Genomic DNA, 25,232 nt, shown 5'->3' on the forward strand with positions numbered 1-25,232 from the left:
CATGCATTACCCCTTGCGATTCATGCATCCTTTCCGATTCATGCATCCTATACGATTCATGCACTCCCTCTTCCATTCCCTCTTCGACATCCCTCTTCGCTGAGCAGTCCATTTCTTCTCTGCAATTTTCTGGCTCATTTTTTCTTCTACAGCAGTCTTTATTTGAGTCTTTCGCGGCTTTCAAAATGAAAAAATAGGGCGGCAAATGCTTAAAAGTTCAAATGAAAAGCGTTATCGGGTCGGGTCGCTAACTCTGAAAAGACATAAAGCGTTAATATTAAATTAAAAAAAATCCTAACAGATGGCGCATTTTTATTGGCGACAGAACGGAGAGATGGCTTCCGTCACCTGACCCAATAATTTGCCCAAATATTGACACCCTAGCTGTAGAGATTGCAGGCGTCGCTTCTTCGGCTCCTTCGTGGCTGTTCGACTTCGCTCCTGCGACGACTTCAACCCGGATCGGAAGTTACGGCATTTTGATCGGAAGCAAGAACGGGAGCTCGCTGGCTGTGGAGGTAACTTTCTCCCTTTCGCGCGCTTCTTCAGATAAATCCCGCTCGGATTTACTAAATCCGGCTGAATCCCGGGATTTAACGCGCGCACAAAAACTGTTTGGCTGGATTTAGCGTAAATCCGACTTAAATCCCGCTGTAAATCCGATACCAAACAGCCCCTAAAGTTGCGATTTTTACCGTTTTGACAGAATTTAAGTTAAATTCTACTCAAATCCTGCTACCAAGTGGTCCATAACTTTTTCTTCTATTCAACCACTTTGATTTCGAACTCCGATAGCAGATGATCAGAAATCTGTTGGAGTAGCGTCAACAGCTATGGCGACGGAGGAAGACAATCAGGTGGTGAACCCTTGGGAGGTATCGGCGAAGGATGGGGGAAAAATAGATTACGAAAAGCTGATTGAAAAGTTTGGATGCCAGCGGCTTGATCAATCCCTTGTCAACCGTGTCGAGCGCCTCACTTCGCGCCCTGCTCACGTATTTCTCCGTCGTGGTGTTTTCTTCGCCCACAGGTCGCTCATTTTTCTTCCCTACTTCATCATTTTTTGGCAATGAACTATTAGTTTGATATGGATTTTGGTTATTTTAGGGATTTGAATGAAATTCTTGATGTCTACGAGAGGGGGGAGAAGTTTTATCTTTATACGGGGAGGGGACCTTCATCAGAGGCTCTGCACCTGGGCCATTTGGTGCCCTTCATGTTCACCAAGTAATCTTTTGATTTGCAAATGCAGATTTGTTTTATTTATTGATTATATTTTTATTAATTTTGTATTGCTTATCGGTGTTAATAATTTGTTTTTTCGTTTTGTTTTGAATTGCTTCATCATTATATCCATAGATTTTATTGTGATGTAACTCCAGAAAATTATTTTCCAGACACTAGTTGCGGACCACAAAAATTTGTTAGTAAATGTGCAATGTTCCATAGAATGCTTCTTTGTTTTGCTTATGTTAATGTTCTATAAACAACCATCCTGCAAGTTCAACAGAGTGGAAACTGTATTATGTGTGGAATCTGATTTTGTTGATCAATCAAATTGTTCTTTTGTCTCACATGATTTTTTTTCCTGTACAACATTCCGATGTTGCGTTTCCGAGCGCCCCAACGCTTTATTCCCGAGCGCCCCAGCTCTGAACGACAAAGAGCGGAGTGCTACAGAGGTCTTGATACAACACCGCAGAGGGTCAAGACAGAGGTTATTGTTATTTTTTCCGCTGCTTTTACTTTCTTGCTTGTTCCGTTATTTTGGTGTTTACTCCTCATCCCCAGCAAATTGAAAAGCAAATGCTGCTTTACTTGCATAAGGAATGAAGGATAAATTGACAATCTATTTAATATCTCTAAAATTTTGATTGAACTCCCACTAGATTTGATCTTCATATCATTTGAATGGTTGCATCATTCCTTCATGAGTGGTATTCATATACTCATTTTCATTCTCTCTGATCATGTTTGCATTTGACAGAGAAGGAAGAGGAGGGATATGATTTGATTTATCTCCTACCAGATTGGATTCCTTTATTATTTGAATGGTTGCATTTGGCTTTAGACTATTTGATTGATCTCCCACTAGTTCTGATCCCCATTTCTCTGACTAGTTGCAGTGGTTTTTATTTTCTTTCTCATCCACTTCATTAGACTGGCTATTTGCTCTGATAATCTAGTTACTTGATCATCTAGATTGGATGTAATAACATTGTTACCTATTGATTGACTTTCTTTCTCTTCTTCTTTTTGCTCTCACCTCTTTCTTGACTTCCCTAAGAAGTGGTTCTGCATTTTTTTTACATCCTCTCAATTTTTGTATCACGTGCTAAAGATTGATGCATTGTTACTAACTTGATGGTTTCGACTCTTTATGTTTGTGGATGATATTAGTCATTTCCTGATTTGAAGTTCTTCATTTCGACAGCAGCAACTTGTTGCTTTTGTGTTTTTTTTCCTTGGCAATGTACTGCTCATAGTAGAATCGTCTTTGATTTCTTACTAAAATGACCTGCAATTACCAAATTTATTGTTTGCTGGACAACATAATTCTCACTATTTTATTCCTGAAGCCAAATTTTTATGATTTTATTTCTGTAGCAGAACTCCGGTGCAGTGGAGTTGTCTTCTTGTACAGCAAAAATAAGACAATTTGCTTCAATGGTTACTGTAATAAATTACAGAGTAGAGTTCAATATCAGAGGCTGGCCACAATAGTAGGAAAATATTTCATGCGGTTCCTTGCTATAGGTATAGAAGTGGAGTCCTGTGGTTTTTTACTTGACAGGCAGAAAGAGTTTCGGGGATGGGGAAAACAATAGAAGGGAGAGGTAGGGTTTCAAGAGAAATTTTTTGGGTTCCTTTATTATGTAGAATTAAAAGCCTTCAAGAATTGATTTAATCCATAACTAAATAAACTCCAAAAGAAAAAAAAAATCTTTTTATAATAACATCCTAGATAAGTTCAAATTACATGAAAATTCCAAAAGGAATTATCCTAATTTGAATTTAAATTCAAATATATACTAAATCAAATAAGTTTAAAATTTTCCTATTTATTCTTATGTTATGATTTAAAAATTGATCCAACGGCTAGCTTTGGGAGTCTTGATTTTCCATATATGATGTTTGATTGATCATCCAATCGCGAATGTGAACTCTTAGCTACATCCTCTTCAATCTTAGTAGTGATATGAGAATCATTACCGCTGGTACGTTCAATGAATGAGATCTCTTTGATCTTTTTAAGATATATGATGCCCAAATTGTGAGGATAGCTTTGCCTTATGAACTTATTTATGGTGGATGGTTGGATTGACCAACCCTTCATGAACTATTCTCTAGATCAATGCAGGACTTCAAGAATAGATCCCGTGCATTGTATGTTGTACCAAAAAAACTAAAATATTAAAGAGATTTTTAATAATTCTCTCTTTTACTCAATATTAGGACAATAAATTTGAATTTTTTTTTGTGACTTTTCGTCAAGACAAGCATTCTCAACTCCCAGAGCTCGTGAAAATCACCAAGGGTCTTTATTTAACTATTTTTTTTCCATGTGCGATCAGTTTTCTTGCAGAGCATTTTTAATTTAATGTAAGTTACAAATTATGGACTAATGTTAAGAAAGGTAAAGGTAGACCTAAAAAGACTTGGTTAGAAAATATTAGACACGAACTTTCTTTATTAGATTTAAACAAGAATTTGACTTTTAATAGGACACAATGGAGAAAGAGGATTCATATAACTGACCCCACGTAGTGGGACAAAGACTTGATGTTGTTGTTGTTGTAAGTTACAAATTATGCCACTTTGTTAGAAACGAGCTTACAAAATATGTAGGATGAACTGTTTTGCTGCCTTTGTAAGAGTAAATACATTAAATTTTGAGGAAAGTATAACTCCAAGATAACCATACAAAAAATTTGGGCATCAGCTATTGCTCTTCCGAATTGATACCTTGAAAGTTACCACTCCAATTCAACATAAAAAGCAATTCTAGCTTTTTTCTGTTTTTTCTGTTATATGCTGCATCAACTATATCTTCACTGAAATTAGTAGACTATAAAAGGTCTTCCCAACATTTTCAGTGGTCAAATCAGAAGAAAGATTATAAATTTTCAAATGAATCAAACCTCCATACTTCATTAAGTTATATTTGATTACTATATTTATACAGTTTTGGGCCACTTTCTAACTGAAAATTCTTTTCATCAGTATTATTGTTACAGAAAAGATTCCTTTAAATATTGCAAATTTAAGTAGTAATTGTTCATTAACTGCAAATGTATGTAGATATTTGCAGGATGCATTCAAGGTTCCGCTAGTGATTCAACTAACTGATGATGAAAAGTGCATGTGGAAGAATTTGTCAGTGGAAGAGTCTCGAAGACTTGCTCGTGAGAATGCGAAGGATATCATTGCTTGTGGCTTTGATATTTCAAGAACATTCATATTTTCAGATTTTGATTATGTTGGTGGGTAAGTTTTCTTTGAATGTTCTAAAACACTTCCGTGCATGTACATGCTACTAGATTTGTTGCTGCACTCAATAACATTTTTTATCCTCTATTGATCTCCTATGGAGCTAAGCTAATTAATACCACTAATATGCTTGCTTTAGCTTTAATGCAGGTTCTCAGAATTGTCATCAAGTTTAGTGATGCTTATAGTATGATTAAAAATTAGTTTTTTTTAATGTAGAAGTAGTGCAACATATGAAAATGATTTTCGTTCATTGAACGGTTGTTAACGTGAAACTTTTTATTTTTTATTTTTGCAGTGCCTTTTACCAAAACATGGTCAGAGTTGCAAAATGTGTAACTTTCAATAAGGTGATTACTGTGTTTAATTATCAGTTTAAGTAATCATTTATGTTTATTTATTTATGCATGCCTCTTAAAGATATATTATATGAGATGGACTTTCGTCATTTTCCAGAGTGCTTTAGTATTTAACTGCAATTAACACCATTCAATTTTATTAGTTTTTAAATCAATAATTTTCTATGCCAAAGAAAGTTAGTTAAGGGATGATGTTTCATCGTTTTCATAATGTTTGGACAATCTATGGATTATGAGTGAGAAATTTAAAGCAATTTTTAGAAGACCTCTATGTAATTCACTTTTCATGTATTATAAACTAGTACTCTGCAACATTTTTTGAATATGATAATCAATCAGTTTTTTAAGTTCTAGGTGATTTGCAGGATTCCATCATGTGAAAAGAAGTAAATCTCTTGTCAATTACCAGAATCATTTATCATGAGCATTCTAGATGTAATTGATGATCAATCTTAACAATGCTTTTAATCTTAAATGTCGCTAGCTTTAATGATATTGAAGAGGATGATGACCTTGATTTTGTGTTTGAAGATTATATACCTTAAATTTAATTTTGCATAAAAGTTCTCTCTCTCTCTCTATACATGTATGAAAATATGTATGTTATACATATTAATTGCAAATATATGAGGTTTAGCCAAAGTTTTACCATCACACACCGGTTTTGGAAGGCGACACACTGTTTAAACTAACACTATGCTTGTTTTTATCCACTACATGAACAAGATAACTAATTGACACATGAAAAATCATTTTGCAAGCTTTAATTATTGATGCTAAACAATATATTATCCCTTTAATACCATTGAAGTTAAAAGGTACATATCTGATTCACACAATTTCACTTTCTTATTATGATAATCTATAACATTATGATAAGCAAGGAGTTAATCCATACCCAATATCACATCAAACTCGGCTAGTGGAAATACAATAAATGTAGCAGATATGTCCACATAAATGACAATAATGTCACAATCGTAAACATAGCGTGAACTAGATGATATTGTAATAGACTTATGTGACTAATTATGAAACTAATGCACTTGCTGCAAATTTATTTTATTTGAATGAATGTGATGCTTCATAGGTATTGGCTTAAAAATTATAAATTTTATTTATAACTACATTGGGAGCTTCATGAGCCTTTTTGATGCGGAGCATCTTAAGGTGGCTGGACTGCGGAACAGCTAGTCCTGCTGGGACCGATCTTCAGTGCTGGGTCGTTCTGTTAGTGGAAACGCACCCACTAGCATTTCATTGCTTTTAGTTAGTTAGCTTATGAGTAGTTTCTCAGGACCTTTTTGCTTTTAGCCTTTTTCAGTTAGGAGGCTGAATTGCCCTTGCTTATCTTTCGTCAAGGCTTAGGAAGATGCAGTTCTAGTTTTTTAAAACTGAAATTTACCTTCTCCTTAGAACAAGGTACTGTTCTATCCATTTTGCTGTCTTTGCTAATCTGCTTGTTGGTGCCTACATCAGTACTGGTATCAGAGCCAGATGGCGGAAAGCAGTAGACCACCCGGGGTCGACAACAGCCTTGAAGCATTGTGGAACGAACACAATGCTTGTCGCAGCAGATGGAGCAAGTTGCTGCTGAAGTGCACCGTCTCTACGATGAGTTGCGGCAGGAGGTGAGGGAGATCAGTGCAAAGCTGGACCGTATCCAAAATCTCCGCACTGCATTTCATCCTGGACCAGGAAACAGACGCGCTGTAAAGAATGAGCAGCCGCGGCAGAGAGGGTCGCAGATCGTTGGAGCGTCTGATTCGGAGGAAGAACTCGACCATCTCCGGAATTTAGAAATTTCAGATTCCGATGATGAAGTGGGTTACAGAAGGCGGAGGCGTCCGAGAGGAACGGCTCGAACACACGGTGAGTTCAAGGTTAAACTTGATATTTCATATTTTGATGGCAGGTTGCACATCGAGGATTTTCTGGATTGGGAAAGAACAGTGGAAACGTTCTTTGAATATATGGATATTGAGCCGGAAAGGTAGGTGAAATACGTGCTTGCCGACTCAAAGGAGGGGCCGGCGCATGGTGGCAACAGCTGATCCAGTCAAGGCGTAGAGAGGGACGGGGTCAGGTGAGAAACTGGCAACGAATTAAACAATTATTGCGGGGACAGTACCTACCAACCGATTACGAACAAATGCTGTATGTCCAATATCAGCACTGTGTTCAAGGCCATAGATTCGTTAACGAGTATACTGAGGAATTCTATCGGTTAAGCGCCCGCAATAATCTAAATGAGACGGCGAATTAGATGTTGGCTAGATTCATTGGCGGATTGAAAGAGTCAATTCAAGATAAGCTGGTGTTAAATGATGTGTGGTCGTTGTCCCAAGCCGTCAACTACGCCCTGAAGATAGAAATGCAACAGTCGCGGCCTAACCGAGGTGGGCACTATAGACGGAATCCAGAAATCTTAGCTGAGAACAACAGACCAAATAGTGTTATTACACCACAAGTTGCTAAGCAACAAATCAATTCTCCAGGTGTCAGCGGTCCCAATGGAGCTGCTAATAAAAATGTGGAGCAGAGGGGTTTGCCATGGGGGCGAGTACAAGCTAAAGAAAATCCGTATGCCAAACCGGCAAATATCAAATGTTTTAGATGCTTTCAGCAGAGCCACAAACAAATGAATGTCCGACACGACCTCAGTTGCAAATGGTTGAAGCGGACGGTGATGAGGAATTGGAAGAAAATGATGCAGACTGTGAAGAATCACATGAGGATGTAGTGGGAGATGAGGGGGAGCAACTTGTTTGTGTAATGGAGAAATTATTGCTTGCTCCGAAACAGTCCAACGTATCGCAAAGACATGCCCTGTTCAAAATCAAGTGCACGGTTAGTGGGAAGATTTGCGACTTGTTGGTTGACAGCGGTTGCACCGAGAACGTGGTCTCACGTGCTATGGTTCGAGCCTTGCAATTGAAAACAACTAAGAATCTTAACACATACAAGATCAGTTGGGTTAAAAAGGGGATGGAGATGGCGGTGACAGACTTATGTAGAGTCTCGTTCTCTATTGGCAAGCACTACTCGAGTGAGGTTTTATATGACGTACTCGATATGGACGTGTGTCACCTTATTTTGGGGCGGCCATGGAAATATGACGTAGGGGCAATTTACGACTGTCGGGCTACACATATGCATTTGATTGGAAGGGGCGACGACTTCGTTTATTATCGGGCAGTTCGAATCCTGAAATCAAGTCGTCCAAGGGAAAAATATCACTGTATTCAGTATCTGTGGCGGCAATGATTAGTGGTTGGAGAGAAACTTCAAGCATGTTAGCTGTAATAGTGAAGGAAGTGGTAGATTCTGTTTCCGAAAATGACCGTCCGGATGAAGTAAACAAACTATTGGAGCAATTCTCTGATGTGTGCTCGGACAAGCAACCTGCCGAATTGCCGCCAATGCGTTCTATTCAGCATCAAATAGAACTCACGCCGGGAGCATCCTTACCGAATCTACCGCATTACAAACTTAGCCCGAATGAAAACAAGTTGCTTCAGCAAATCGTGGATGAGTTGCTGGATAAGCAGTTGATCCAACATAGCTTAAGCCCGTGTGCCGTACCGGTGCTATTGGTGCCAAAGAAGGATGGACATTGGAGGATGTGTATGGACAGTCGAGCCATCAACAAGATTACGGTGAAGTTTAGATTTCCTATGCCGAGGTTTGAAGAGATGTTAGAAAGGTTATCTGGTTCGACTTACTTCTCCAAATTGGATCTTCGCAGCGGCTATCATCAGATCAGAATAAGACCCAGAGATGAGTGGAAGACGACGTTCAAAACAAGAGGTCTCTATGAATGGAAGCTGATGCCGTTCGGGTTGTGTAATGCACCGGCTACATTCATGAGATTGATGAATGAGGTCCTAAAGCCTTTTTTGAACCGATGCTGCGTTGCTTACTTCGACGACATTTTGGTGTTCAGCAATAGTTTCAGGAGCACATGAAGCATTTGGAGGAAATTCTGGGAATATTGAGGCAGCACAAACTATATTTGAATATGTCAAAATGCGAATTTGCCACTCAATTGGTGTCCTTCCTTGGGTTCCGAATTTCTGCTGAGGGCGTTAGTGCTGACCCCCGAAAAATTCAAGCTATTCAAGACTAGCCGATCCCGACTACATTCAGTGAAATCAGAAGTTTCCATGGTTTGGCAAACTTCTATAGAAGATTTATTAAGGAACTTAGCATTTTAATGGCACCGTTAACTGACCTGTTGAAACAAAAGAGGTTCATGTGGGAACAAGAGCATAACAGAAGTTTTAATGTTATAAAGGAAGCTTTAACAAAAGCACCAGTTCTCGCTCTGCCTAACTTCGAGAAACCATTTGCTGTAGAAACTGATGCTTCGTCCATTGGAGTCGGCGCCGTGCTCTCTCAAGAAGATAAGCCAATCGAATTTTTCAGCGAGAAATTAAGCGCCCCAAGACAGCGATGGATGGTATACGAACAAGAGCTATATGCAGTCGTCAGAGCATTAAAACAATGTGAGCACTACTTACTTCAGCAAGATTTTGTTTTACATAGTGACCACAAGGCTTTACAGTACATCAATATGCAAAAAAAATCAGCAGGATGCATGCCAGATGGGTTTTATTTTTGCAGAAATTTACTTTTGTATTAAACATAAAGCGGCAAGAAGAACCGTGTCGCCAACGCATTGAGCCGCCGGGTGGCGCTGATCACTCAGCTACAGACGGAGTTTTTGGGCCTAGAATGTTTACAGGAAATGTACCATGATGATGCTGATTTCAGCGAGGTGTGGCTTAAGTGCATCAACAAGGAACCGAGTGATGAGTTCTCCATCAGGCATGGCTACCTTTTTAAGGGAAATTTACTCTGCATTCCTAAATCATCGTGGAGACAACAAATCATAAAGGAATTGCATGGGGGTAGTTTGGCCGCACATATTGGCAGAGACAAAACTATTTCTTAATTGTAATTGAGATTCTTTTGGCCCCATTTAAGAAGAGATGTGACACGCTTTGTGGAGAGATGTTCCATTTGCCAAAATTATAAAGGCGGACGTCAAAACATGGGGCTTTATTCACCCTTAACAGTTCCTGAAACCATTTGGGAAGACTTGAGCTTAGACTTTGTGCTCAGTTTACCTCGTACCCGCCGCGGTAATGATTCGATCATGGTTGTAGTAGATCGATTCTCTAAAATGGCGCATTTTATAGCATGTAAAAAGACATTTGATGCCTTGATTGTAGCAAACCTCTTCTTCCGTGAGATCGTAAGATTACACGACATACCTCACTTCTTAACATCAGATCGTGATGTAAAGTTCATAAGCCACTTTTGGCGGGAACTCTGGAAGAGATTAAACACACAGATTCAGCTCAGTTCGTCCTACCACCCTCAAACGGACAGGCAAACAGAAGTGGTAAATCGCACACTGGGTAACTTGCTACGTTGCTTGGTGCAGGAGAATCCTAGGCTGTGGGATGAAGTATTGGGGCAAGCTGAATTTGCTTTCAACTCAATGCCAAACCGGTCGACGGGTAGGTGTCCATTTAGCATTGTTTATAGTAAATTACCAAACACCGTTGTTGATATTGCAGTCCTACCGAAATGCCACAACAAAGCCGCTTCAAATTTGGCGGAGCAATTCACGGATATGCTATCCAAGGTGAGATTACAACGGCAGCAGTCCAACAGTAAATACAAAGAACATGCAGATATTCACCGTCGGGAGAATATTTACAACGCAGGTGACTTGGTCCTTGTGCGTCTTCGACGGGAGCGCCTCCCGAGCGGATCATACTCAAAACTAGGCCGCAAGAAATTCGGGCCGTTTGCTGTAGTCCACAAGATTAACAATAATGCTTACGTTATTGATCTACCTGCTGAATTCAACACTTCACGCACTTTCAATGTAGCAGACATATTCCCTTACCATTCCCCAGAGGACGCGAACGAAGATACCGTCACTGCAGGCCAAAACATTTTCGCACCAGGGGGGAATGATGCGGAGCATCTTAGGGTGGCTGGACTGCGGAACAGCTAGTCCTGCTGGGACCGATCTCCAGTGCTGGGTCGTTCTGTTAGTGGAAACGCACCCACTAGCATTTTACTGCTTTTAGTTAGTTAGCTTATGAGTAGTTTGTCAGGACCTTTTTGCTTTTAGCCTTTTTCAGTTAGGAGGCTGAATTGCCCTTGCTTATCTTTCGTCAAGGCTTAGGAAGATGCAGTTCTAGTTTTTTAAAACTGAAATTTACCTTCTCCTTAGAACAAGGTACTGTTCTATCCATTTTGCTGTCTTTGCTAATCTGCTTGCACACTTTTGTTGTGTCATTTGTAAATACAAGACGTGGAATTGCTTGTTTAGGTTGCTCCTAAGTCTGAGGTCTTAGCAGCTAATAATGTACCATTTATTGTTTTGATATGATACCGAATGTTATTGTTGGGACTGCAAAACAGGAGTGCTGTTGATAAGGCATAAATGTTAATTCTTGATAATTAGGCTGAATATAATGTTGCTTCTCTTGTCCTTTATTGATGTTTTTTAGTGTCTTACCTCTATTATATTTTTGTCACAAATTTTTTGTTGATTTTTAAAATTGTTCTCTCACGTATAGCTATTAAAATGGACTGTTCTTGCGTCTAAAGGAGGGAAATATTTTTATGATTACTACTGTAATAATTCAAGTAATTGCTAATAATTAAATTGCAGTTTTGCAGTGAGGGCAATGAGAATTATTCTTCGATATTTATAAATTGGTGGTTTTGATGATTATTTTTTGGAGAATCTTTATTCACTCGTGTGTCTTTGTTCTTCAGCTTTCTATAATTTTTCTCTTTATAGACATTAATCCTTGTTTCCTTCTATGTACAGCTTGAGCCATCAGTTCTCTGAAGATAATACATTTGACAGCAGATAGTCACTTTCTGATGTCTTCTATCAAATAAAATAAATTATAAATCTTATGATCTTCATGCTAACGAATACAAGAGACAAATTTGATGATTTGAGCAAATTAGGCCTCATACTCTTAACTAGTTTTCGGTCCTTGCTGTTACTTCCTTAAATCATTTGTCAGTTTAATGCGGTTTGTCATTGGAATACTACTCTAAAAATCATTTCCTGAAGTCTGCCTAAGGAATCACTTTATTAGGTCAAAACTTATTATGTTAATGTCTCTCTCATCAATCATGAGCATCTTCTCACAGTTGGAATGCTGATATATTCACATTGTTTTCATAAGGACACTATACCTTGGAATGTCTTCTTAATGCTGTAATTTAATTTATTAGAATTATTTGGTTTTATCATCCCATTGATTGTAAAAGGATGCATATTCAAAAATTTATCAATCACCCCTTCATTAACATGCACCACTTATAGAGTTTTAATTTCAATATTAGTATGAGTAGATTGTGGTGCTAGTGAGTTACTTGTGATGCTGGTAGGATGATTGTTGAATCTCGGCTATGATATTTGCTTATAATGTTTGCATTGTATTACCTATTGTAATAGTGTTTAAACCAATTCTGACTCGATATGGTAAATCTTTTGCGTTAGAATTTTCTACACCCTTCAAATCAGCCCTCAAATCTTCCATCTTCAATTAGGAAACATTTCCTAATTAATCCCCTCCAAATCAGCCCCAAAATTTGCCCTATTCAATTAAGAAACATTTCCTAAATAATTCCCTCCAAATCAGCCCCCAAGAGCCGGTCCAGGAAAGACCGACAAGATTGATATAGGAAGGACCCGATCTAAGACTCCTTTACAGTTTACACCATAATTAAAAAAGGAGCATGCCCATTTGGGGAATTGGAAAGTGAGGGAAATTTAGTCATTAACATTGTTACAGACGGTAGGTACCATTGTACGGAATGAATGTCTATGTCTTTAAACTATGAACCCTTTGTGGGATTTATGATAGAACTTAGCTACCGCATCCATAAACATACACATGCTGATAGTTTGTGCGCGTTCCGTGGTTGCAGTTATGGCTGAATTGGTATTACTTTTCTCTACTTTGTTGCATTTCTCATTTTGTTTTAAATACAGGTTGTGGGAATCTTTGGCTTCACTCATGAAGATCATATTGGAAAAATCAGCTTTCCGCCTGTTCAGGTTTTATCCTAATGCTAATCACCTCATTTAACGAGCTATAAATTTTCTCAATAGCTTGCCTTGCGAGAGTACAAAGCTTTGAATGATTGATCTTTTCAGTTTTACTTCTTACTCTGGGTCACACAAATCATACTATACATTAGAATGAATAAGAATAGAAAGGGAAAGGAATGAACACCTGGTCCTGCTTGGCATATTCACTAAGAATTTTTTTTCTTTGAAATAATTCTTGCAATGATGAATCATACATGACCTTGTTGAAATGCAGGCTGTTCCATCATTCCCAAGCTCTTTTCCACATCTTTTTGCTGGCTATGACAATCTACGTTGCTTGATACCTTGTGCCATTGATCAGGTAATGTATTGCATGATGATGAAATCCTTCTAGTAAGCAAGTATGCATGATGCAGAAGAAAACTTTTTGAGATAGAAACTTCTTCATTTAGATTAACCTCTCTTTTCTTTGTTGGTGTGGATTAATTATGTTGCCTGAGATGATATACTTACATTTTGATTCAGTTTGCAATTAATTTTCCTGTCTTTTATTTATGAATGTGATGCATCATAAAACACGAACAATGACTGCTCATCCTGGGAAGAAGATTGGCGTTCGGTCATTCCTCCCACCCAACCTTAATCAGTTTGTGTAATACATGTAGCCTTATTTGACCAAGGGTACAAACTAGAGAACATAGTAAGGAGGTACAAAGGCGGAGAGATGGATAGCAACTGGGAAGATTAAGACAAAAAAGTAGAAATTGATGAGCAAGTCTCTTGTTTGAATCATGAGATCAACTCAGAAGATTCTTCACCTCCTCCTCACCCATTCCTTAGTCAAGACAAGTCTTCTTGATGGCTGAAGATGTTTTGGAGAAGGTTCTTGTTGCAGATTTCTAGACCAAGGAGAAGAGAACTGCAGTTCTTGGTGGCCGGCAGCAGTTTTCTTGGTGTATGGACGAAGAACAGAAGCAACCATACCTTCGTGATGGAGTTTTGCACGTTCTTGGCCGGTTGCAATGGGGTACTGATCGGCTGGAAGAAAGAGCTGCTGTTGGAGGAGGAGTAGGAGGTGCTGGAGCAGTCGAAGGCCTGGAAGAGGGCTTGTTGGCTTCTAAGTGCTGGAAGAAGGAGCTACAGGGTAGAGGAGGAGGTGCTGGAGCAGTCGGTGGCCTGGAAGAGGGCTGTTACTGGCTACAAAGTGCTGGAAGAAGGTGGAGGAAGGCTGGAAGCTGGCGGGCTGGGCTGGAAGGGGCTGACGGGCTGCTGGAAGGGGAGGAAAGGGGGTTCAGCCACCACCTGGTGGGATTCCAGGATACAGGAAACTAGGGAACTCTCTAGCCATGTTTCTAACTCTGCAAAATCTGCCTTTTCTTGTTAAGGACTCCTCTATTGATAAGCTTTTAAAGTCAAGAAGAGCAAATAAAAAAAAAGGAAAAAAATAAAATAAAGAATTAAAGAAATAGCCATAATAAAATTAAACAAACATAAAAGAAAATTAAAGGAAGAGAGTTAGGAGCCAGTTTGGTTTAACTGGCCCCTCTTCTAAGCGCCTGTGTCACATGGATATTCTAATAAACTGACTTATGTTGCTAAGCTGCATACAAAATTCAGATTTCTTAAGATAACATGATAATTCTTTTAAATTATGAAGAAATAGTAAATTTCAATGTTGATTTTAATTCAAATTCTGATTATTCAATTGGCAATAAATATAACTCTCTTAGAATATTGCTCAATAAGATGGAAATTGAAAATTTTAATGCAACTGGATTAAGATTATTTTGATAGAGATTTCAAAGAATAGTTACTGAACATATCACTAGATTGCACACCGAATTGCAGTTCAAACCTTCAGTTCCAAGAATTTTGAACAGTAGACATAGTTGAACCTTGACTTCAGGTAGAATTTCTTGAGGTAGAAGATCTTAAGGCCATGAGAAGAGTTATGGGAAGAAGAAGATATATGCCAGTTGAGTACCTTGATTTATTTTCCCTTCTACTTTATTTATTATTATTTTTTCCCGTTTTGTTTGTTTTATAAATATGCTTCCTGTTTACAAGAGGTAAGAGGCAAAGGTTGGGAACTATGTGTGGTAATCCCTTAGAAGGATGTAAGCAATAGATAAAAATAGATAATGGGATTTATATTTGAATTCTAATTGGGCGGAGGTCTAATAAGGTGTAAGATGTTCAAAATTTAATATGGTGGCTGTTTTAGATTGTGGAGAAATTTAAGTGATCGTTGAAGAATATTTGAAGATGTGGTAGGGCCTTAATGGGTTTTCAAATTTTAAGTGGGGCACTGAGGATTGATTGGGTTGTTTGACATGTGAGGACTGGTTTGTTTACTAATTGATCATGAGATTGATGGATTTGATTATCATATAAAGAAAGGACAGAAGAATTATCTTCAGGAGAAGAGGCATGCCTTACTAGAAAAGATGGTTGCTTAATTTTTTCCTCTTTTCATTTTTTCCTTTTAGGTTTGTTTTGTAAATATGTACACAATATAATTTCCTATTTACAAGATGTGGGTTGCGAACTATTAATGATAGTCCCTTAGGACATATGAAATAGTAAAAAATTGGGAATGAGATTTAATATTTCAATTTTAAGTGGTGAGGTAGTTTGATGAGATAGGAAGATTAATGTGATGGTTGTTTTGTATTGTGGATAAACTTAAGGGATTGTTGGAAAAATTATGAAAATGAGTTTTACATTTGTTTGGTATTCAAATTTTAAGTGGGGCAGGGAGGATCGACTGGTTTGTTGGATGTGTGAGGAGGAGGTGGTTTATCAATCGGGTAAACCGTGGGGAAAATCACGAGATTGGTGGAATGTATTATTGTGCAGAGTGAGAATGAAGATTACGAGAGGAGAAACAATATGCAATTGAATCGGATAGTTGGAAGAAAATTAGGAAAATATTGTGAAAAACATTTAGAGATTAGAGAAGATGATGAAATGATTAAACAAATCTTAATGGAACTAATATTAAAGTTGCAATTAGATGTATAGAACGACTCATATTCATAGCATTTATATCAATTTTATCTAGGATGACTGGATGACTATATAAAAATAAGAAAAGCTAATAAAGAGGATAAAGAAGAAAATTTGACTAAAATTGAGAAAACATAAAAAATAACAAATAAAGTTTGGAAAGCAAGCTTTAGTCTTGAACATCGAGGTCACCTCTCTAGGAAACTTTCAAACCACTGTATCTTGAGATTGATGAAGAACAAAGTACTCACCTATAGGATTTTTGTTCATGCCAAATGCTGACCTAAATAACTGTGTATTGATTAAGTTACACATGTCCTACAAATTGTTCAAATAATCTAGGCCATTATTGAAATCACTTATAAGTATTATGGTGCAAGTAACTAAATATAAATTGTAAATGTGTGTGGAACTCCAAGGTTTTTTTTTTTTTTTTCGTTATGATGTTGTTCTTGAGTGGGGCTATTGGTCTATCAGGAACATTATATATATATATATATATTAACAATTTATTTAGAAGGATAGAACCACTTAATTTTGCACATCTGTCACCATACATTATAGATTTTGAATAACTAGTATTCAGAGCTATTAAAACTTAAATGTTAACCTTTTATAATACTAATGAATTTTAGCTATTTTAACTCTTAGGCATGTAAAATTTATTATGCATGGCAAAAGACATATATTTAGATAAGTGGCTTTATCATTTTAATGAGCAAAATTCTAACTCTATAATGTTAGATTATTAATCATTTATAAATATATACGCATTTGTCTTATCATATCTTAAACCACTCATCATAACATTTGAATGGTTGAAATTTAAATAACTTGTCTTCTTTTTTCAATTTTAGTATCATATTTAAAAACTTAGTGATTTTAAATCTTAACCATTCAAATATACGAATTTGTGATCAAGATACATCTTACATCACAATGTTTAGTTTCCTTAAATCTCAACCATTCAAATATATGAGTGTGTGGTCAAGATGCATCTTACATCATGGTGTGGTGTAAGATGTGTTCTTCCAAAAAGATGGTTGTTTATCTCTCTTTATAATATATATGAGTGTATGAATGTGTTGGAAAAGGTTACTCATATCATTTTTTTCCAAAAAAATTTGATTTTTGAGTCTTCAAAATGGAAATCCACATCATTGGTCTTTCATCCCTACCCTTGGAACTAAGTATAAATCCACATTTAGATTCTACAAAATTTTAGTCATCAATCACGCATGCTCAGTTTTAATTTACGGATGATCCATATAGTATGGTGAGTTGCTCAATTTGAATCAAATTTCTCTACATGCCCAACTTAGCATTTATGGTATTTTCAATGGTTTTGGTTTTGAAAAATCACTCAAAAAGTAAGATTTTTTGGCACTGCTAATTATAAACCATTAATTATTATTTTTTGCTTAATGTTAAGGAAAACATCATAAAATTATCATATTTTGGTTAATAGCTATGTATTATAGGATATATGAAGATTCATGGTGCTGATTTTGATTTTAGAGACTAAATGTTCAAATTTTAATTTCTCAATTTTGATGAATTTGATGAAATGTTTATTTGATAAACAGACATCCTTTTACTGTTTCTATGTTAGATATGCTTTGCAATCTTTTGTTATGTAATTACTTTCCTATTTCTTTCACAGCCTACTAGTCATACTAGACTTAATGCTATGAAGCGCCATCCTACTGTTTTGTGACTAGCTTTTTTGATAAAATGCTTTTGCTTACAATCTTTCTAGGACCCCTACTTCAGAATGACTAGAGATGTTGCTCCAAGGATAGGATATCAGAAGCCCGCTTTAATCGAGTCATCATTTTTTCCAGCCCTTCAGGTAATGAAGCCATTCAACTTTTATTAATCTCCAAATGAAATGCTAAACTTGTACGGTCATAATGAGTTACATCACTAGGCTCTGTATGGATGTCTCTTTTTGCTGCTCTGAGGCACATAGATCTTACTGCTCTAATGCTATTTTTTCTTTTTTTTGGGAACCAACTAAAATGGGTTGTCACAAAAATGGAGTCATCTTCGTTAACATTTACACACAATGATGGTTGATACCTTGCAATTTTGGGTGTTCTTCATCTCACTTCAATTAAATGCCGTTATTGATATGTCGCGTAGATGATCGAATGCAACTAAATTTAAAAATACAATTTTGGATTTCCGGCATTATTTAATTCATGTTCAGTTCAAAGGATGCCAAAATATTTTAGCGCATGCAACGATAGGGTAACAATCCGTTGCCATCCAAATATAATCTGTTCACTAACTGTTGGTTTCCTTAATTTTTACGTGATTTGTTGTGATCTTTTCCTTTTTTGTGATTTCTACTTTCCGTGTTGATCATTGCTAGTTGTAATATAAGTTGCCCTATATATTTTCATAATCCTTGCAGGGGGAGACAGGAAAGATGTCTGCTAGTGATCCTAATTCTGCAATTTATGTGACAGACACGCCCAAAGTCATTAAAAACAAGGTTTTTTTTTCTCTTTGTAACCTTTAAGTTGTGATCCTTATCTGTTCTTCATAAACTTATTTCTACTGAATGATCAAGCATGGCCTTCATTCTTTTAGTCCATTAGATGGTCGTCAGCTATTGTCTTAAATTTTTGGGTTGGAAAACTGTGGCCAGGTTTGGATTGGACCCAACTTAGGTCCTTAATATTCAATTCCTCGTCGGGTTATTATATATTTATTTATCTCTACTGCTACCATTTTCCACACCCTTCCTCTTGGTTGGATTTGGTTGGATATTTATCTAAACTTTGATTGTCCGTACATGGAGTAATTATTGCTTGAAATGATTGGTGAGAATATAATTACTTAAGAAATGCATTTTACATGATTGATAAATTTGCTGCGACCTGAATTATAGAATATTGTTATCATACACGATTCATTTACTTATGAAATTCAATATGTTAAATTAGTACTTTTCTCTATAAATTCATATTGAAGGCAAGTTTTTGTGTATAGTCTACATTGTTGAATTATTGAAGTTAAAGCACGATGTCTTTAAATTTTGTCATATTTTGATCTAATGAAATTTTTTAACATCGTTGTAATTATATTGTATAGGTGAATCGTTATGCATTCTCCGGCGGACAAGATTCTATAGAGAACCATAGGAAGTATGGCGCGAATCTGGAGGTATGGTGCCATGTACTTTTGACTCTTAATATGAAAAATTTTTCTACCACCAACTATTACTTATTCTATAAATTGCATCATGAACAACTGATGTGGAGAGAATAGTGATTGGGTTGTTGTACCTTACAGCTAACTACAAATAGTTAGGATAAGGATGATGATGGTAATTTACCTCACAACTTCCTACTCTTTCAACTCTTGAAAGAGCTTGTTTACCTCTTTCAGATTACATGTCTTAGATAGGTTATTGATAAGAGTTCAAGGATTTCGGGCTAATTACATCATGTTCTTTTGTACTGATTGATTTTCTTAAATACTGAGCATGTAAGGATTTATTTTATTGTCAATATAAGTAAATTTAAATTATGAATTAATAATGAAGTAGGGTGAGAGAGCTTGAAAGTGGAATATGATATTATGGAGAAAATAAGGAAGATTTGGTTGATTAAATCATGCATCTCAGTATTTAGTTCAGTGAGAAATTGCCTTTGGAAATGACCATCAGTTCGTCTAGTATAAATATTATTTGTTCTACTTCTATTTGATTGCTAAATGCCTCTCTCCAGCCTGCTTTATGTTATGAGATAAACCGAAGAATAATTTTTCTTGAGGTATATTATTATATTTTAACCAGATTTTCCCTGATGTTGGGTTAGTTTTTATTTAGATCTAAGGTTGTGACTTCATTTGGGCACAATCTCTCATAGTTACTTGCCCAACTTACTCAACGGGAGCACTGACGATTAAGAATGTTGTTTTGGCTCAATTTAAGGTTTGGATTTAATATTTTAGTTTGAATTTAAGTAATAAGGAATGTTTGGAGGAATATAGAAAAAACTAATTAGGATTTCATGGTTTGGTCATCTCAATGTGCCAGTGGATCCATTCTGTCAATGTTGAAGAGCTTTGACGTATGATGTCGAGGGATTCTAATTAGTAATCATGAGTTTATCCTCTTGGGTATGTTGAGCAAAAAGACATGCTTTTGAAATTCACATTGGCTTTTTTTTTATTTTTTTATTTTTTACATTGGCTTATTTACTAGTAAAGAGCTTTCAGTACCAGTTATTATGGACTAGTTCAAAGGCATGAAATATGACAACTTAAAAAGTTTAGAGTTACTAGACGTTGAACAACTTGAGCTCGGAGGCATGACATGGCTATCAATTATTCGTGATTTCGAATTTGACTTGAAGAAGGCTTGTCTAATACACACGTGTGATTTGATTAGTGAGTTTGCTTTTGGTATGTAGGATTATCAACATATGACCTTGCTTGGGTTTAGTTTAGGTAAGGGTTTTATATCCCTTGTGGAAGGCTTATTTAGATTTAATGGGTTTGTTGGTTTTTTGTCGACTTGGTTAAAGGGGATGTGGTTTACATCTTTTGGAAGAGTTGTAAGCGGGACTTACAATCTCGAGGACGAATAGAGCCTATTAATGGGTCTTATGGCTTTGCCCTGTAGGCCTATAGGTAAGGTGGTTTGATTGGACAAATTGATTTAGTGGGTAATTGGGTATGTTGACTTTTTGCCAAACCCATTAATTGAGGTGAGTTTTATATGCATTGAAGGCTCATGCAGAGCTTACAACCTAGGGATGAGAAAAGCCTATTAAGAAGACTTGACTTATATTATCATTCTAAATTTTGATAGTTGTGTCACAACTCTACTTGATAAAAAGACCTCATGGACCAGAACTTATAACCTTAGATTTGAGGGGAGTCCGATGTAGGTCCGATTGTTTTGACATTAGAGTGATTTATAAGGATGAGTCTTCGTCTTATAGGCAAGGCAATTTGTTTAACTAAGTTGGTTTGGTTGTGGACTTTGATATATTGCATATTTTAGCATGCATATTGAAGTGATAACTTTCCAGTTACCTTGAATCAATGGAGAGATATTAAGATTGAATTCTAATCTATGGACTATCTTCTCGATCAACTGATTTGCCTTGTATGTATTTGGGTTTGGACTTTGAAAGAATTATAATAATTTTGTTGCACTTTGGTTATTTAAACTTGAGACCCTTTTTTATTTCACATATTTCTTTGTTTCAAACGTCCAATTTTATCATATTTTTGGTATTATGAATTTAAATAGTAAGCCATGGAATGTATGATAAGTGATGTGGCGAACATTTTGAGTGAACATAGGGACAAATAACTGAAAATGCTTCTTTTGAATGGTTTGTTACTATTGGCCATGCCAATTCATCTCATCTTACTTCTCTAGACAACTAAGCGCATATTTGAAGTGGGTTAAATTCTCATCACTGGCTTTTTTGTAAACTGGGTGGATTTCAATTGCGCAAGAAGCATCAAATGGTAAAGGGTAGTTGCTTGTTCAATGGATAAACTTATGAAATTACTATAGGGAGCTAGATATATTCGAAAAAAATGAGGATTGCAAAAGGAGAACATCTCACCGTAGTTTTTGTCGGTTTTCTCATATAAAGATGGCTGCGAAGCATGCTTTAATAGATGACACAATGAAGCTGACACAATGAAGCTTGGCACGCTTTATGCCTTAGGGAAGGCTATGCAACAATGGAGCTTGGCACGCCTTACGCCGTAGGATAGGCTATGATGGTTCACTCTGACAGATGCCATGGTGGGGTAAGGTATGATTTCCTATGTGGATGTTCAAGAAAAAGAGAGAAATAAAGCATTCTGAGGTTATAATTGCTTTCATTTGTGTAGTTAGTGTTATGAATTAGAATATGGTTATGTTAGAATTATAGCCAGTAACAAAGGTGAGAAATTGAAAGCTGTTGTTATTATTATCATTATTATTATTATTATTTGGGGTGGAGTTAGGATTTGTGTAGAGAAACAACGGCGGAGAGAATTACATAGAAGATCGTGATCAAATGAGGTGGTGTGAGCGAGGTGTGGGGGAATCATGCAAGAAGAAGATTAAGGGCTGGTTTGTTTGTCCGTTTTTACTGTTTTTTCCGTCTAGCAATGGTAAATTAGGAAAAAAAAATATTTGTTTGATAAAACTACTTTTTTTAACCACGTTCTGAATACCATTATTTTTGTACTATTTTCAAAAGTTTTCTGATATTAAGTTCTCCGTTAGAAAACTTCGTTATGTTAAACAACAATTTTAAAACTATCTTTTAAGAAAGACACAAAATAACCAAACGAAGCCTTAGTGGGCTAAGGGAAAGAGATGTTCGTGAGGGAATTGCTTGCACTACAGATCTAGGGAGTTGGAGAGGCTTGCGCGAGAGTTATAGTGGGCTAAGTAAGAGTGGAGGAGTACCACATGAGACCCAGTTTTTTGAGGGAACCAAAGATCATGGGTTATAGTATATGAATTACCTGAAATACCATTCTGAAAAGTTACACTAATTGATCTCTCTCTCTTTTCTACTTGATTTGTATAGGTGGACATTCCAGTCAAGTACCTTAGTTTCTTTCTTGAAGACGATGAGGAGCTTGAGCACATAAAGAAGGTGCCTTCAGAGAATAAATTTCTTCACTATTGTGCTTAGTTAGGATGATTTTCTTTTGTCGTATTTTCCTATATATTGATTCTTATGGTTTTGAGTAGGAATATGGTGCAGGCCGGTTGTTGACCGGTGAGGTAAAGAAGCGTCTTATTGAAGTTCTTTCAGCGATAGTTGAGAGACATCAGAAGGCTCGTGCTTCAGTGACCGATGAGGTATTTCATCATCAATATTCTTCTACTATATAATTATTTCTTTTTATATTTTTTGTCATGTATTTATTTAAAAAATCTTATTTATGCGATAGAAATATGTATTTTGCATTTTAAAATTAGCTTTTTTTTTTTTTTTTTTTATATTTATTTAAAAAATCTTATTTATGCGATAGAAATATGTATTTTGCATTTTAAAATTAGCTTTTTTTTTTTTTTTTTTTTTATAAAGGTAAATGCTTAGTACTTCATAGATGATTCCTCTAATGTTGGAGAAATTATTCTGTGCGGACACCGGACAATCTAGAGATCAATCAGAAAATGTCACGTCACTTGGTACACAGCGGCACCGAGCAAAAAAGTGACGTGGCACGTTCTGATTGGTTTCCGGATGCCGTCCGAGGTTCGCACAGAATAAATTTTCCTAATGTTGTGGCCATGTTACTGTATTTTGCAGTTAAAGAAATTTCTTTTTGTATGTAGATGGTGGATGCATTCATGGCTGTGAGGCCTCTTCCCCACATGTTCAGCTAAGAACGTTCCACTTTAAATTTTCCCTTGCTCAATTTGCAGTGTGGAATAAGGGAGCAGATGTTCAATAATTTTGAAGGCCTTTTTTATTTGAATTTTATGTATCACAGTTTATTTCCAGTGGAAATATTCAATTTTATTTTTGTTGTTGTTGTTGTAAGGATTTACTAAGAGTAATTTATACTGTATTTTTTTTTTTTCTGGAAACCAGTTGAATAATTTGATGTCATTTATTTGATGGGTTACTCATTGGAGAGAATTTTCCGATTTATATGTGATTTATTAGGATTCGTTTGAGACAATTTTTGGCTACTATGTTTTTCTTGCTTTCAAGAAAATTTTGTATGTTTGATGAAGTAGTAAGAAAGTCGTTCCAAATGAAGCCTTAGTCCCCACTCGAAATAGCTCGAAATCATGCATCAAGTTCAAAATTGATCTGTGGTTCAAACCGATTCTATTCAAGTTGGCTAAGAAATTGATTTAAAATATTTTCTTATCTACAACTGTTTTCCTATGGCTGATTGGAAATTCTAGTATTAAAGTTTTGTTTGAGACAGTTTTCTATTGTCTTGTTTTTCAAATCGTAGTTATAATTTTTATTTGGCTATTCCTTTTTCATTATTTTAAATAATTTTTGTACTGAAAAACTATTTTATATAATATTTAAAAAATTATTTTCTTCATAACAGCTTTACAATTATTTTTATAGAAAGTTGCAACGGTTTCAAATGGATCTTAAGTTTGTTATTTTTATAGAAAGTTGCAACGGTTTTGATTTGATTTTTTAAGGAGGTATGAATTATAATAAATGAAAGTAAATGTGAATTATTTTTCTAAAGAATTTAAAATATCTTTTATATAGAGTGACAAGTCGGGTTGGCTCGTCAAATTTGAAGCTAATAGGAAGTTAACTTGGATATTGTTGATCCAAACATAGACATTTTTATTATATTCACAATGTTTGAGTTGAATAAAATTTACTTTGAATTCAAATTTGATGTGTTTGACGCTTTTATTAGATGAATAATGCAATTTATTTTAGATCAAAATGACTTGTTAAACTTGATAGGGCACCAATCTCGTTGCAAGTATGAATTAGAAATTTTTAAAATTAAATTTGGGACCATTTGAACTCTAATTTTAGTAAACTTATAGTCAAACACAAACACTCAAACTAATTGTCTCGAAGAGACGAAACCAATGACACCAAAATCTACCAAATATGAGTCCAAATGGGTTAAAATCAAAGGCCCGCAGCACATTTAGAAGGTTCAAATCATAAATTGGATAACCAAATAATTTACAAATGTGACGTGCTTATAGATGAATCAAGTGGATCGACAAGATGAATCCAACGAGCCTAAGATTGTAGAATTATGACATTATTAAAGCACTCAGATGCTCGATAAATGATCCATGATCAAGAGAGCTTATATCGATCATCCATTGAAATACTCCCAACATGCCATTGATCTTTTCCTAAACCCTATTTACTAGCAATGCAACTATAAAAAAATTATAAATAGACTCCTCATTCTTCACAAACAGGAGGAGGAAAAGAGAAAAAATGAATGATCTTTCTTGCTTTCTCAAGCTTGTAGCGCTCAACCGCCTACTGCCATCAGATTTCCACCTAGCCACCGACAGCTGCTGGACTTTCTTCCGACCATCGTCGCCCCGACTATGATCCTTCCAACCACGGTTGTTCGATACGATCCTTTTGACCACCGTCGACAGACTACAATCCTTTTGATCATCATCGTCAGACTATGGTCCTTTTGACCCTCGTCGCCCGCCATCTACGTTCCTTCTGACCAATGTCATTCATCGTCTATGATCCCTGTGGCCATTGTCACCCGTTGGCTACGGTTCATCCGACTATTGTGGCTTGCCGACT

General features: G+C 36.2%; 1 protein-coding gene across 4 annotated transcripts; it reads left to right on the forward strand.

The window, feature by feature from the left end:
• The first annotated feature begins 456 nt into the window (after positions 1-456).
• LOC110097097 (tryptophan--tRNA ligase, cytoplasmic) lies at positions 457-23,594 on the forward strand. Of its 4 annotated transcripts, none has more exons than XM_020823333.2 (13): positions 457-518; positions 707-1,030; positions 1,108-1,227; positions 4,303-4,488; positions 4,790-4,841; positions 12,895-12,960; positions 13,229-13,315; positions 17,723-17,815; positions 18,383-18,463; positions 19,066-19,137; positions 22,530-22,598; positions 22,697-22,807; positions 23,288-23,594. In XM_020823333.2, the coding sequence occupies exons 2-13, from the start codon at positions 834-836 to the stop codon at positions 23,336-23,338; spliced, it is 1,185 nt and encodes a 394-aa protein (XP_020678992.1). In that variant the 5' UTR covers positions 457-518; positions 707-833; the 3' UTR covers positions 23,339-23,594. The 4 variants fall into 4 exon arrangements, with proteins under 4 accessions (XP_020678992.1, XP_020678993.1, XP_020678994.1 ...); XM_020823334.2 differs by having other exon boundaries at positions 463-518; positions 799-1,030; XM_020823335.2 differs by lacking the exons at positions 457-518; positions 707-1,030; positions 1,108-1,227 and adding an exon at positions 1,234-1,717.
• The last annotated feature ends 1,638 nt before the right edge of the window (positions 23,595-25,232 follow it).

The sequence above is a fragment of the Dendrobium catenatum genome, unplaced genomic scaffold, assembly GCF_001605985.2.
Source record: "Dendrobium catenatum unplaced genomic scaffold, ASM160598v2 fragScaff_scaffold_54, whole genome shotgun sequence".
NCBI classification, from domain to species: domain Eukaryota; kingdom Viridiplantae; phylum Streptophyta; class Magnoliopsida; order Asparagales; family Orchidaceae; genus Dendrobium; species Dendrobium catenatum.

What these genes read in the sequence shown, in the direction of transcription:
- LOC110097097 (XM_020823333.2), top strand. Translation starts at nt 834, where the DNA reads ATGGCGACGGAGGAAGACAATCAGGTGGTGAACCCTTGGGAGGTATCG. An exon ending in CCAAAGTCATTAAAAACAAG is followed by an intron (nt 18,464 to 19,065) that starts GTTTTTTTTTCT and finishes TATATTGTATAG; the next exon opens with GTGAATCGTTATGCATTCTC. An exon ending in AGTATGGCGCGAATCTGGAG is followed by an intron (nt 19,138 to 22,529) that starts GTATGGTGCCAT and finishes TGATTTGTATAG; the next exon opens with GTGGACATTCCAGTCAAGTA.